The sequence below is a fragment of the Channa argus genome, chromosome 21 (assembly GCF_033026475.1).
Source record: "Channa argus isolate prfri chromosome 21, Channa argus male v1.0, whole genome shotgun sequence".
In the NCBI taxonomy this organism is placed as follows: domain Eukaryota; kingdom Metazoa; phylum Chordata; class Actinopteri; order Anabantiformes; family Channidae; genus Channa; species Channa argus.
The window spans coordinates 15,416,435-15,429,657 of NC_090217.1; the positions used below are offsets into that span (position 1 = coordinate 15,416,435).

At 39.3% G+C, this 13,223-nt stretch overlaps 1 protein-coding gene across 2 annotated transcripts in view; it reads right to left on the reverse strand.

Moving 5' to 3' along the window:
- slc38a4 (solute carrier family 38 member 4) overlaps positions 1 to 13,223 on the reverse strand; it is a 30,256-nt gene that overhangs the window by 9,526 nt on the left and 7,507 nt on the right. The window contains exons 1-10 of one of the 2 annotated variants that reach the window (XM_067490819.1): positions 10,283 to 10,709; positions 7,111 to 7,347; positions 6,338 to 6,431; positions 5,461 to 5,576; positions 3,337 to 3,410; positions 2,832 to 2,924; positions 2,629 to 2,710; positions 2,453 to 2,535; positions 1,792 to 1,850; positions 605 to 862 (exon numbers count right to left, since the gene is read on the reverse strand). In XM_067490819.1, the coding sequence (XP_067346920.1) occupies positions 605 to 862; positions 1,792 to 1,850; positions 2,453 to 2,535; positions 2,629 to 2,710; positions 2,832 to 2,924; positions 3,337 to 3,410; positions 5,461 to 5,576; positions 6,338 to 6,431; positions 7,111 to 7,235 (984 nt within the window). In that variant the 5' untranslated portion in view covers positions 7,236 to 7,347; positions 10,283 to 10,709. Of the gene's footprint in view, positions 1 to 604; positions 863 to 1,791; positions 1,851 to 2,452; positions 2,536 to 2,628; positions 2,711 to 2,831; positions 2,925 to 3,336; positions 3,411 to 5,460; positions 5,577 to 6,337; positions 6,432 to 7,110; positions 7,348 to 10,282; positions 10,710 to 13,223 lie in introns of those variants that run through there. The other variant, XM_067490820.1, reaches the window with a different exon arrangement.

The following is a 13,223-nucleotide window of genomic DNA, read 5'->3' on the forward strand; positions in this document are numbered from 1 at the left end:
CGGTTTATGTTTGTAGGATTAGAAGCACAGACTGAATTCACCTCATCCAGACACAGAGCACACTGTTCTTGCACTTGCATGCTAACTGTCAGCTGTAGTTTCCTGCTGTGTTTATGTGCAATGAAGTCATTCATTATTCAGGACCAGTTTTCCTTTGGGCTGTCTTTGGTGTCAACTCTCCGAAGACTCCGATTCGCTTAGATGCTTCAGTTTTTTTATTCTCTTAGGAAACAATATTTTTTTAAATGTTTTGTATGTGACTTTAAAGTCTAAAACAGCACAATAGGAGCAGGTAGATAGTAATCTTGTTAGAAAAAGGTGAAATTACTTTTCCCCTTTCGAAACACAGTGGCAGACCTTAGAGAATCACATTAAAACAACTTGCACTGTTTGCCAATATCAATAGGGCCGTGTCATATTTTTATCCTGAGTCATAATGCTATAGGCCCACACAAAAGGCCTGAACACACAGTAGCTAAAACACACCCCTAAAACCCCACCTTCACCAAACGTGTCTTGGCAAATACTTGACATAAAAGTTTATACTGTAACGCGTATACAGCATTGCAAACAAACCTGCGGTCTACAAGCAGCCATGTCATACCTGAGAGTTGAAGACAAAGTATTTGGGCGTGCACATCTCCTCCTCCTCAGGGTGAGGCTCAAAGTGGACGCCTGTGGCATGGTGAGCATCGTGGCTGCCCAGGACGGCAGGGGAAACGTCGGCCCGGGAGAAGTCCATATGTGCCGAGTGGTTTTGCATGGCGTACAGCCCCGGCATATCCGAGCCGTTCGTGCTGAGATTGGAGTTGTGGTAGAAAAATGGAAGAGGGCAGGGCAGCTGAGTTTTCTTGTAAATGACCTGAAAAAGAACGACATTAAGTCATGTGACGTTTTCTCTAAGTGATATGCATGAACAAGTGTCATTCTCCTTTGTATTCCAAATCATTTTGGGGGATTTATTTTCCATAGATGTGCAGGTTCTGGATTTTCTACATAATTTAACTGTAAATGAGTGAACTGCAGGCATTAAACAGGGAACACAGACAGAGCCATATATCCTGTGGTGGCCGTATTCAAAGTCCTAAACTCTGCGGCAATTGGAGGACAGGGTCAAAATAATGGTTATAGACAGATATCTCGGTTATAACGATTTGCTGTATTTGTTCGACCTGCAATTTCTGGCCACTTAAGGGCACCTGCAAAAATCTGTTAAATCTAACACTAATAAATCATTAACTTTTTAAAGCTCACCTATTGGCTTAAAGTAGCTTATTTACACATCCAACACTCGTGTAGCCACATCACCAGTCATTTGGAGCCAGCTCTGGCCATTTATTAGGTAGACCTGTACAATCTAATACAATCCAATATGGCAGCTTTGCCATGCCATCTACTTGTACAACGGTATAATTTCGCAGTTTTTAAAGGTCGAAACTGTCAAAAAGGTGATAATTCTACTCCCTGTTTCTTATTGATAGTGGCCAATTGTATTGCATTGTACAGGTGTACCTAATAAAGCGGGCAGTGAGTGTGTGCTTGCATGCTTAAGACAGCAGATAAGGGTGATACACTTCTTATTAGTAGTATCACCATAAGTGACTTATTCAACACTAGGCATCATCACCTAGTTTAGTGTTATTATTAGAATAGGTAGGTAAAGCACTGTTAATCCATATATTTTACATGCAAGTCTGTTGGAAAATGTCTGGTTAAAGTAGTTGTAAGTTGGATTTTTCTAGACCTGAATTGCTTATATTTCATACTATATAGTGATTTTAAAGAAGTTACCACGCCCAGGAAGAAAACCATGCAGGAAAGGGAAAATCCACTGGTGTAGCCCAGGTAGCCTAAGGAGAAAAAAAAACATAAGGGATTTAAAGAATGTGTATTTTAGAGCCTGGGTCAGATCCCATTCTAGGTTGTGACCCGTATCCAAGAATAGACAAAAAAACACACAAATGAGAATTGAGATGCAGCGTAAAACCTTGAAGGTCTGAATGGACCGGTGAGCAAATGCAACAAATATGAATACAAATCCTGTGCTGTGAACATAAAAATGCTAATTTCTGTTTTCACTTGTTGAATTGAACTCATCTCGGATGAGATCTACAGCCATTTACCTCTTAGTGCCTAATTGTCTTAATTACTTCTTCTCAGTGGACTTGGTGTGCGGCGTGCATGGAGCTGACTACAGTATTATGTTACTGTAACTTCAAATTGCCAGAGCTCAACGAGTGTTACATTACTTCTGGTTTGCCAGAGCTAATTACAGACAGCTGCAACAGCATGGAAGCACAGGGAAATCTGTCCTCGGGCAGCAGGAAGTAGTAATATTAGAAGTATGTGAAGTACAGATTGCAGCCTTTGGTCAAAAAACTAAGCAATATACTGTAAGTTTGATTTTAGTCACCACTGATGTAGAGAAATCATACACATACTAAGTCCTTACCTAGATTTTTAAGGAGAGACAGAGGCAGAATGATGCCGATAGACACAAACACAACCAGGTAGTTTCCATCAAGGTACCATTCACTGCAAACACAGCGAGGAGGTTAAAAATCCAAACACATGACACACACATACATCAAAGGGGTTGTGTTCTTTTCAAGAAGCACACGTACTCACCCAGAACTTTGCTCCAAACCCAAAAAGGTCCTAATCACCTCAGGCAGCTCATACTTCACAATAAAGAGGTAGCTGGACATGGCTGCAAGAGGAAGAAGACATAATACACACGTAACGTTTACGCAACTTTTAAACTGCAGTAAACGATTGCATTGACAGATTCCGTCGGAAAACACAGAAACACATTACTTGACGGCCTATACCTCCAATATTCTGCATAATTATCGATCCAAATGCTGCCATTTTCCCGGGCCAACCGAATGCTCTCTCTCCCAGCTTCTCATAGATGAGGGATCCTGTCACAGCAGACACAGTGACTAAGAATTTGCCATGATTAACAATGAGAGAACTGTAGACCTTCAATGCAAAGGGTTAAGCACAATGCCAATATTGTGCTTCCCAAATATTGTTCCTTGCAGCCCTTAAAGCCACATCTTCATGTACCCCAGTGCATTTCAATACATTTTTCAGCATATTAGAAAAAAAAACATCAAAACTGACTTATGTTAAGTAAATATTGGACACAACAATGAATGATTAAGGTAAAAATGTGCCATGCAATCTTATAAAGCTAATTTGGTATTAGAAATTTAGTGCTAGATGTACAACCATAAATGGTTCTCTAGATTGTAGATGACGGCATTTACACCCCTCAGATCCTGCAGCCAAAGTTGGGTGAGTTTAACTGCATTAAACAGAAATACCAACCTCCTTCTTTTGCCGTCACAAGGAGAAGATGTACAGAATACAAAGAGAGGATGGCCACAGCAATGAGGAGGAGTCTGAAGAGACAAGAGAGGCAAAGTCACTGCTAAGCGCAAATCAGTAACACATGACAGCTCGAGTGATGCCATTGTTAATGTGTCCCCTATCAACTTTGGTAGGGGAACACAGGAGGAGACCTTTGACATGTTTTCACTGAATTTGTCTTAGCAGGTGTGTGTGTGTGGTTTCTACCTTTTTCTTTAATGTTTATTTGAATAAAGCTGAAAGTAGCTGCCACATGCTGCTTCGACATGGGTGTCGCTTAGTTTGGGTGTTGGGGGGTTTGGGGATTTTAACCTAGTTCTAACATGATCAAGGCAGTATCACGTCAATGTCACCAGGGTCCTATCTTTACACTTCCTGCAACAATGTCAGTCATTGGTTTAGCACCAGAAGGGAGGAAGTGAGCTACAGTATGTCAAGCTCACTGATTGAAGAAGCCAGCAACCTATTGCGATTCTTTTTCTGTCTGTCATTAGGCTGCTACCGCAACATGACAGATGCATTTTAGCTCTCTTGCTCCCAGAATCATGGGCAGCTCATATAGTGGTAAAAGGTGGGACTGACAGGTGTAGGGTGACAGTGTTGGCATTGAAGGCTGAAAATGCATATGCACGGGACAGACATAGCCCGATGAAAGATGAGGGCAGAGGGTGCAGGAGTATTTCCATTTATATTCCATCTGGTAATGTGATTAGAATTGTTACTTTTAGAAGAGTTCACAGTCCCTATAATGACCAAAGGTGCCCAGTTTAAATGCCATAAATATTATATATATATATATATAAATTTTCAATATTGTTTACATGTTATTTAAATGTTTGTGTGATTTATTTAATTGTTTTTAGGTAGGAACTATGGCTCCGTTTTATGTTTCACACGGACAGCTTTTAGACAAGGGCTCGTGAAGAAGTCCCCATAACTTTCAAGCTTAAAGTTATGATGTCTTATGTGGTGTTTCCAGTTTTGTTTTGATATATTTTATTTGGATTCATTCCCTCTCAGACGTGCAGCCACATTTTATTTACGCATTTTATTTATGATGTTCATTGTATCTACTTTGTGATCAAGCGTGTACTTTGTCTATGCGACGTGTTATATGTTTAATAGTTCGACGGTGGATAATACCGAAGTGCAAGAGCAACAAGTGCTAACTAAGAAGGAATAAATCCATCAGTAACAAGCTGATGAGTATTTCCTGGAGGGAAGAACATTTTTGTGTCACCATGAGTTTAATATTTGTTGCCTGAGTAAATGTTTCATCAACTCTTGGACACTCTTCTTTGAAATTGAATTAGGATAAAATGAAGGTCTAAATTTGAATTGATCCAATACTAATGACATTTCACATCCACCTCCCTCAGATGGACTTAATGCTAATTTCCTTATGGTCAAATGTTAAAACTTCAGCATGATGATGACCTACACAACTATATTTTTCTGAAAACAGCGATATAGATGTAGGAAAGAGCACCACATACCTAAAATATGGTGCCACAGTGCAAATAAAATGAATAATAGAGCACAATAAACCAGATGATCTTGTTTTGCTGAAGCAAATTCTTGTCAGTCATTATTGCATAACTTACACATCACACTGTTCACATATCTGCTGCTCCACCCCTTGAATAAACATCATCTGTGGATAATCTCATATCTCAAGGACTTGTGTGTTATTATTACTACATAATATAAGCTACTTGTTTTTCTCATAATGACATTTCTGTCAGTTTAGATTGCACTGTAATTATTCATTACTTTAAGGATGATTAACGTTTGTAACTGAGACCCAGTGTTTATGTCTGGAAATTGAAACAGGGCTTTCTTTCCTTTTACTTGGGAATTTAGAGATCCCAGTGTTGAGATGTAAGGACAACATTTTATAACTTCAAAAATAAACAAGACCTAGTTTTGATTATTAACGTAAATCTGAAGAACTGCAGGATTTAAAAGCAGCATCTTTGCTCTGCCAAAACTGGCCAGGTGTCTTGAAATTATTTATGCCGCTACTGCCTCCCTGTGCTTGTGCTCCTGCTGGTTGATTTGCTCCGCTGCTGCAGTACTTACGTAAAGAGCACGATGCCAGTGTTTGCCATTGCGAAAGAAAGGCCCAGGATGCCACTGCCCATGATGGCGTTGCTCAGGTTAAACACCGACATGCCGAAGGAGGTGTGGCCCGGATGCTGCTCGAAGACAAAAAGAAAGCTGTCAGCGTAAAACAGCCTGAAACAGCCTGCTGAAAAACCCCGAAAGGCTGCGTTTGAGATAAAACAACGCAAGATATTTGGTGACATGTTAAAATTGGTATAAGTAACGCAACTATTTCCCACTGCAACAAGAAACACAGCAAATATTTGTGTGCAGCAAACCAAACAAAAATTAAGCAAATCCATGGGCTGCACTTGAATAAAAAACACAACCTCACATTCTCCTACACTGCCGGACACCAATTGTTTAGCGTGTTTCCAGTAGGTTTTAATTGTCACACCGTGCTTCTGGATTATGTCCAAAGCTGACAGTAGATTTTATACAATATGTGTTAATACAGTAAAAGTTGTGTCTACTATAATTTTGTGTAATTAGTTACAGGACACATACTTTTGATCTACAAATATCCAGCTCTACATCCTCTCATCTTAATGGCTGCTGACTCACGAGCTCCGTCAGGTGGCATCTATGGCTTCGTTATTAGTATCTTGTATGTTAGATTTCTTTTCTCACAGTTATCGGACATTGGTACATGCAGATGATCAAACTTCATTTTAGCTGCTTGAATCATTGTCATCTTACAATCATCTTACATTATTTCATTACAGCAAACCATCAGATTTGTGAATTAGGTAATAATAATAATAATAATAATAATAATAATAATAATAATAATAATAATAATAATAATAATAAGGACAGACAATGACTATGTCAGTCTTCTTAATCTGCTTACATATTCTTCATCGTATTCCTCATATCTCTTCTTCTTCATCATCCCATTTGCCAGGAACTTCTGGTTCTCTGCATCATCATCATCCAAAAATTGGCTGCAAGGACCAAGACATTTTTTTAAAATAACTGAAAATTCACATCATCTCTATCTATGCGCTGATTTGATCAGCTTATGTCTGTGCTGGTTATTTGAGGCCTTGAGGCTTAATTTACTAAGATCATGTACTGTCACTCACCAGTGTTAGATCATTATGAGCAGCCACCTGATACCAGCAGAGTCGCCAGTGTTAAATTAACTGAGACAGTTAAATTTATACTCTTGAACTTTAACAGTCTCAAAGTTAATTTTACACTAGCAATTTTGGAGTGTAGATATCTTAACTAAGAATCATTGTCTTCATATAAAAGTCTTTAGCCTTCCAACAGATAACTAAATGTGTTTAACAAATTATCAGGAATGATCAGGAACAAATTATCTAGGAATGACCCCTCACCCTAACACTTGAGAAGGCTCTGTTATTTGGTTCTAGTTGTACCAAAAGTACACTTCATTCACATACGCATAATTACCCAAGTTACTTAGATATATCTGAAAACACAGGGATTGGTGTTTTTCACCAAAATTGTGCATTTAGTGTTCAGAGAGCATGAACTGAAAAAAATTTGCTTTAGGTGTTAAACAAAGTCACTAACAGAGCTGCAACGTCAAAGTAAGCGACACGTGCCAAGTCATTTAGGGAAGGAAAGAAAACACCTGACATCCTGGCGGCTGACCTGTTGATGGTGCCTTTCTCAGAGTCAGTGGGCTCTGTGTACGGGTCGTCCAGGCTATTGGTGCTGTCGTCATCAGCCTCTGTGGAGACCTTCCTTAGCTCCATGCGATCCACAACTCCTGGCATAGTGGTGCACAGCAGAATGAGATGTAGAGAAATTGGTTTTTCAGGCTTCACAAAGCGTCAAAGGGCGTCTTCCTCAGCCTCTTGCTAGACCTCGTTACCTATAAGAAAAGAGCTTAAAAAAAACAAAACAGAAGAACTATTAGAGGTCAGGGTCCGTGACTAAGATGTCAGCAACAATAGCTCCTGGTACAAGTCTGGTTAAGTTCACGAACAATCAAGTTAACCTAAGGAATGCACATTTTCAACTGAATACAGGCCTGCAGAAGCATGTATCAACTGGCTTTATCAGCATTAACTGAGTGCTCTGGCTGTGATGAGGAACATACCAGTCCATCCTTTTCCTAGAAGAGGTGAGTTTGTTTTGTTACCTTGAAAGGATTGCTGCGTATGATGCAACCATGGCGGCCCCTTCAGCTGTACCAACACTAGCAGGTTTAAAGTCTTGTTGGCTCTCAGTACTTCAGAACTCTCAGTACTTCAGAACTCTCAGTACTTCCATCTTTTACCACCGTCACTACCGTTTCGAATTTTAAATGCAACACGGAATAGAATAAAAAATTTGTCTTGATATTACAAGCCAGTGTTGGCATACAGAGAGATTGCTAACTGGGGTTAAGTCAACAAAAAAGCCCAATACCAGATCAAGGACCCAGTGGGTTCATGAGGCCGCCTGACCGCTGCCATCAACATGCTGCCTTCACAGATCTATAATCTGGTTTACTCAGTCAGTACCATTAACAAATAAATAAAATTGAAGAAAGAAGAGAGAACCGTTCTCCACAGGGCCTCACACTTCGTTTTTCATCCAGCAATCATCATTAGGTTATTTAAGTAAAAGCTCAAAGGCTGAAGCCTGTATAATTAGAAATGCTACTAACATCCAGATTATTTATGTTTGTCACACACACAAAGACGGCGTTGACTAGGTTTGAAGGAAACGTTGGCGTTAGTCACCAACAAACAACCAACCACGGCAATGAGTAAACCCTCACAAAACCACAGGAGTTGGTCAAAAAGGGAAAAAAAGGGGAGAAAACATTAAATCCCTTTGTAAGCAAAATGTAAGCAGCTTGCTGATTTATATTATGGGTAGTTTAGTCTATAGTTCATTAGTACATAATTTTCATTACTTAAAATATAAATAAGTAGTTCATATAGCTATCAAATAAATTTAGTTGAGTAAAATTAAAATTTCTATCAGAAATGTAGGCAAGTATAAAACAGAATATAAGTATAAGTATATTTACCTGGAAATATTAATGTACTTGAAAAAAAATACCTGAGTGCTTGTTAGGCAATGCTCTCTAATGAAGGAAGAAGATTAAGCATCTACTTTGTAGTTTACAACCATTATTGACATCAGTAAACTTAATTCCTCTCCTTTATTTAATTTGAACTTAATTCCTGTCACCCTCTGCTGGGTGGTAAGAGAGAGAGAGGAAAATAGAGATCAGTTTACAGCTTTCATCACTATGAGGACAAACCGGTTTAACTGGGTTAAAATCACACGCATTTACTGCCACCTTTGTTCCAACCAATATATAAGAAAATGTTTCGCACTGTACCATGATGCGGAATTTCCATTTGCATACTGGAAAAAAAACTCCAACAAAAGGACACACACACCGATCATATTTTCATGGTGGCAAAACAAAAACGTGTGTTTTGGTACCAAGTGTGGAGCACATGGTGCACAAGATGGGAGGTGAGCGGTTCATTCAAACGAGGAGGCACAAAGTGACCTATGAAAAATGTTTCTTAGACTTTATGATGACAATAGACAGCTCACACTGGGCTCTAGCTTCAAACGCTGGTAAAGCAGTCTGCATTAATAATGTTATTCTTGTCCATATCTATTTAATATTTTGACTTAAAATTTTCTTCTTCAGCACAGAAGATTCTGGCAAATGTTGATTAATCTGCATCCTATTCCTTGAGTGCACAGCACCATTACACACGACTCTGCAGTGTTTGCATTCATTAAAATCACAAATCATCAAATCAAATGACACCACGCTGCTCCAAAATGATAGTCTGCTCCACTCAGACTTAGTGTTCTGGCATTAATGTGTGTCAGCAATCTTCTGTGTCATTGCCTCTTTACCCGTCTTTATCTTAAAATACAAAATCAAACTGTGTCACATTTTACTGTAGCCTGTGATTAAGTGTAATTATTTGTTGAAAAAAAAAATAAAGTAGGAGAAGCCTTTCTCTCCAATGAATTCGTTGAGCTGTTGCTGGCATGAGTCACTGTGACTGGCACATCTGATGCACTAAGAGTAAATTTAATAATCAACACTCTGATTTTAATTCTGCCTCAAGCAACTATTTTTGCCATTTGGTGCGTTATCTATGTTAACTAAAGTAGCAGGTGGACATGTCTACTACAGTCTGCGTATCCAAGACCGGCTGCTTTGCTCTTGTTACATGGTTAGAGTCATATGCGACTGAAACTTCTAGAAACCAACATGATGACAGTTTTAAGGCAAGAAAGAAGAATCTAATGCAGCAAATGCAGCTTCCCTTAATCATTTTAAGCCCAAGACAAATGTGCTTGTGAGGTTCTGTGTGTTAGGAACCTGTTTGCAATGACAATAATGAACTAAAAAGCCCCAAATAGATTCCAAGTTACTCTTTGTACAAGCAGTAGCACAGTGAGGAGCATTTTGAGACATGACTACTAAAGAAATATATTATTCTGTAACATCAGTGTAAAGAACAAACTTCAAGTTTATGCTCTACACTGCCCCATTTATTCTCCAGGTAAAGAAACTCTTATATCAGAAAAAAATTCCTGCTTGCAAGACAAACTACAGAGACAATTTTTTGTTACAGTTCTTCAAACACACCCGACTGCAGCTTGAACAGCGAAACCAAGGAAACACCTTCATTCCATAAGTGCTAGTTCACAGATGGAAATCTTTGACAACCAATCCTGTTAAAGTGTTTGCTGCTTTCATAAATCTGTCTGAAAGTCAGAAGCCTTATTTTTACTAAGCAAATTGTTCCAAAAAAATAAAAAAAATAAAAAGCAAGCATTTTCTCACCTACTGAGAAGTTCCTCAAAGAGGTCCCAAGACTGAATTTCTTATTTCCTTTTTAAAGAAATGTTGACAGACAACTGAATAGGCGAGGAGCTGAAGCGCTTTTTTAACTCATGTAAGGCCGCAGGCTTTTAAAAAGGTGGAGGGAGGGCCTCTTTTGACCAATGAGGAGAGACTGAGTTCACCCTGGCTTCTCAAGCATGGCTTTAACCCAGCAATACACACACACACACACACACACACACACACACACACACGCACACCAACACATCCACCTCAACAGAAACGACCAAGAGGGTGGACAGAAGCAGAGGTATAGTTTGGGACACCCCCCAAAAAAATTCAAAGCACAAGTATTTCAAGTATAACTTGAGAGAATGTTCACCACCATTAGTCTGAATACAGTACTACAGTGGACTAAAGAACGGTCGTGTGCACTAACACTGTTAAATACCCTCAATGGCTTCAAGACATGATCACATGACATCCCACATGACCATCAAACTACAGCTTTATACTGGTGTAATGTGGACTGATGAGAGGCCAAGGGCACAGAAAACTGGTGGATGACCATGGGTGGACCAGGGGTGATCACACACACCTCTTCTGGTGTCATTGCACTACCTCTTCTGTGCATACAAAGACAGACACACACACACACACACACACACACACACAAATTGTTTGCACATGGAGCTGCACACACACAGATGTGCAGATGCAGGGAAGGCTGTGCCGCTGTCCGACCAATCGGAAGAATGACGCTGTAGCCAAGGTCATGGTCGAGTCAGGGATGTGGTTTTATCTCTGTATACTTTGTAACAATTTCCAAATTATCTGACACATACACATGCTATGTGGCCAATACACATGCAGCATGTGGGAGGCAACTCCAGGACCATCTTCTTCCTCAAGTCAGCTATTTTGTTCATCTTTAAACATGATTATAAACTAGCAAAAAAATAGGCAAATTGGCATTAATTGAAGTGAAAGTGTGACTTTAATCAATCAGGCAAGAGTTTTCTTTAAAAACAAACAAAAAAAAAAAAACCTTTTAACGTCTCTACAATCGAAGAAATGTGCTATAACCAACAGCTACAAAAAAAAAATGTTCTTTGACTTTTCTCTGGCTGATTGATACTGAAGCTTTTTTAAAGCAGTCCTGCACTAAACTAGTAATGGGTCAATAAAAATACAGTCAATCGGTGCATTTACATGGACTTGTTAACTTAGAGAAATCAGATAACTTTGGTAATGAGGGAATGTGTTTACACGCATGACAGTAACCTGTTTACTGTAACTTCACGCACACGTGCAGCAGATTAGTCCCTGGGTTTCTCCTCCACCCGACTTATTTTGTAAACTGATAGAAAATGCTGCATTCTGACTGATATGTATTGTGTCCATGGGGGAGCAGACTGATGCTGTGCATTGAGAGGAAGACAAAACTCAACAACAACAACAACAACAACAACAAAAAAAAGTGCTTTTTAAGTGGTTTACAGCACATTTTGTTTAGTTGGATTGTGAGTGGATTTATTTCAAATATGAGGAAACATCAATCCATGTAATGAGCTCCTAATTTCCCTTTCAGTCTATTATTATTTCACTGTTATCAAGTCTGTAAACGTGTAACCTGGCACAGCTGGAGAAGAATTATAAATTCAGTGATCATAGTGATCTCCATTGGATGACAATATTTCTTAGAAAGTCTTGCTTTATGTCCAGGAAAAGTCACCCTGTAAAGTACAAGATTTCAACCAAAGTGTCAAGTTGACTTACAGCCCTTGCTCCCAGCTGTAACTTTTCTCTGGATGTAGATATTTATCATCAGCATGGTAAAAAAAAAAAAAAAGAAGGAAAGACAATTATGAGCGAGATACTTATCAATATGATCACTAAAAAGAGCAACACAGCCAAGTGTATATCAGTGAAAGTCAAATTCTCACTAACAATGAAACACTCAGCACAGTCCATTTTGTTGCTGCAGGGACATTCCTTAAATGGCTCTGCAGTCTTTAAAGTGTGTGGGGGCTTCACACACACACACACACACACACACACAGCCAACCACCTGTGACTAGAGAACTGTCCCCGAGCCAGTCCGGTGACATACCAAACAGAGAGATGGGGAATGGGTCAGCTTGGAGGATTCAGGGCACACGTCAAAGGTCAAAGTGGCAGGACAGCCAGCAATATAAGTGACTGAAGTTAGTATTTGAGGTCAACGATATCACACAAACAAGACGGCAAAGAAGCATATCTAGCTGATATCGCTCGAGGCTTGTTTGCCCTTTTAAATTAAGTAAAATGAGGTCAAATCACATGAAGAATCACAGCAAGAATATTATTGTGTTAGGTCATAAGGAGTAGAGCTCGGCCATTTGATACAAAGTGACACAGTCTGAAGGAACAAGGAAAGACACAAAGACACAGAAAGAGGCAACTCAAGTAGTAGTAAAACTTACTGTCAAATTACTGACAGTCCCCAGTCGACCCTGGGAGCTTTCCAAGACATTTTGACTGTTTTGAGAGGTTCACTTAAAGCTTAGCTCAATTTTCTGGAGTAAATTTCCATGTGGTGTGGAAATTTATTTCACTCCTATTCAGTGTACAGCTGCTCATCTTTAAAGTGGCAGGTTCACTGGAGACTTTGACCTCTGTGTGTGCTTGCACTGAAAAACATCTCCACTTTGCCTAATTATTATTTCACTCAGTTTCCTGAGGTGGATGTAAGATTGTGGTCGTTCCTGCAGCTGGAGAATAGCACAGTCTGTTGACATCCTTTGGTAAACAAGAGAAAATAAGGCAGGTTTCCATCATTAAGGTTATTAAGCTCCTTTTTTTAACCAAAACTACCACTAATTATATGAATAGATGAATCTCTCCCACATACGGCACACACACTAGCAGCCAAACCCAAATCAGCCTCGATTGCTCTTGT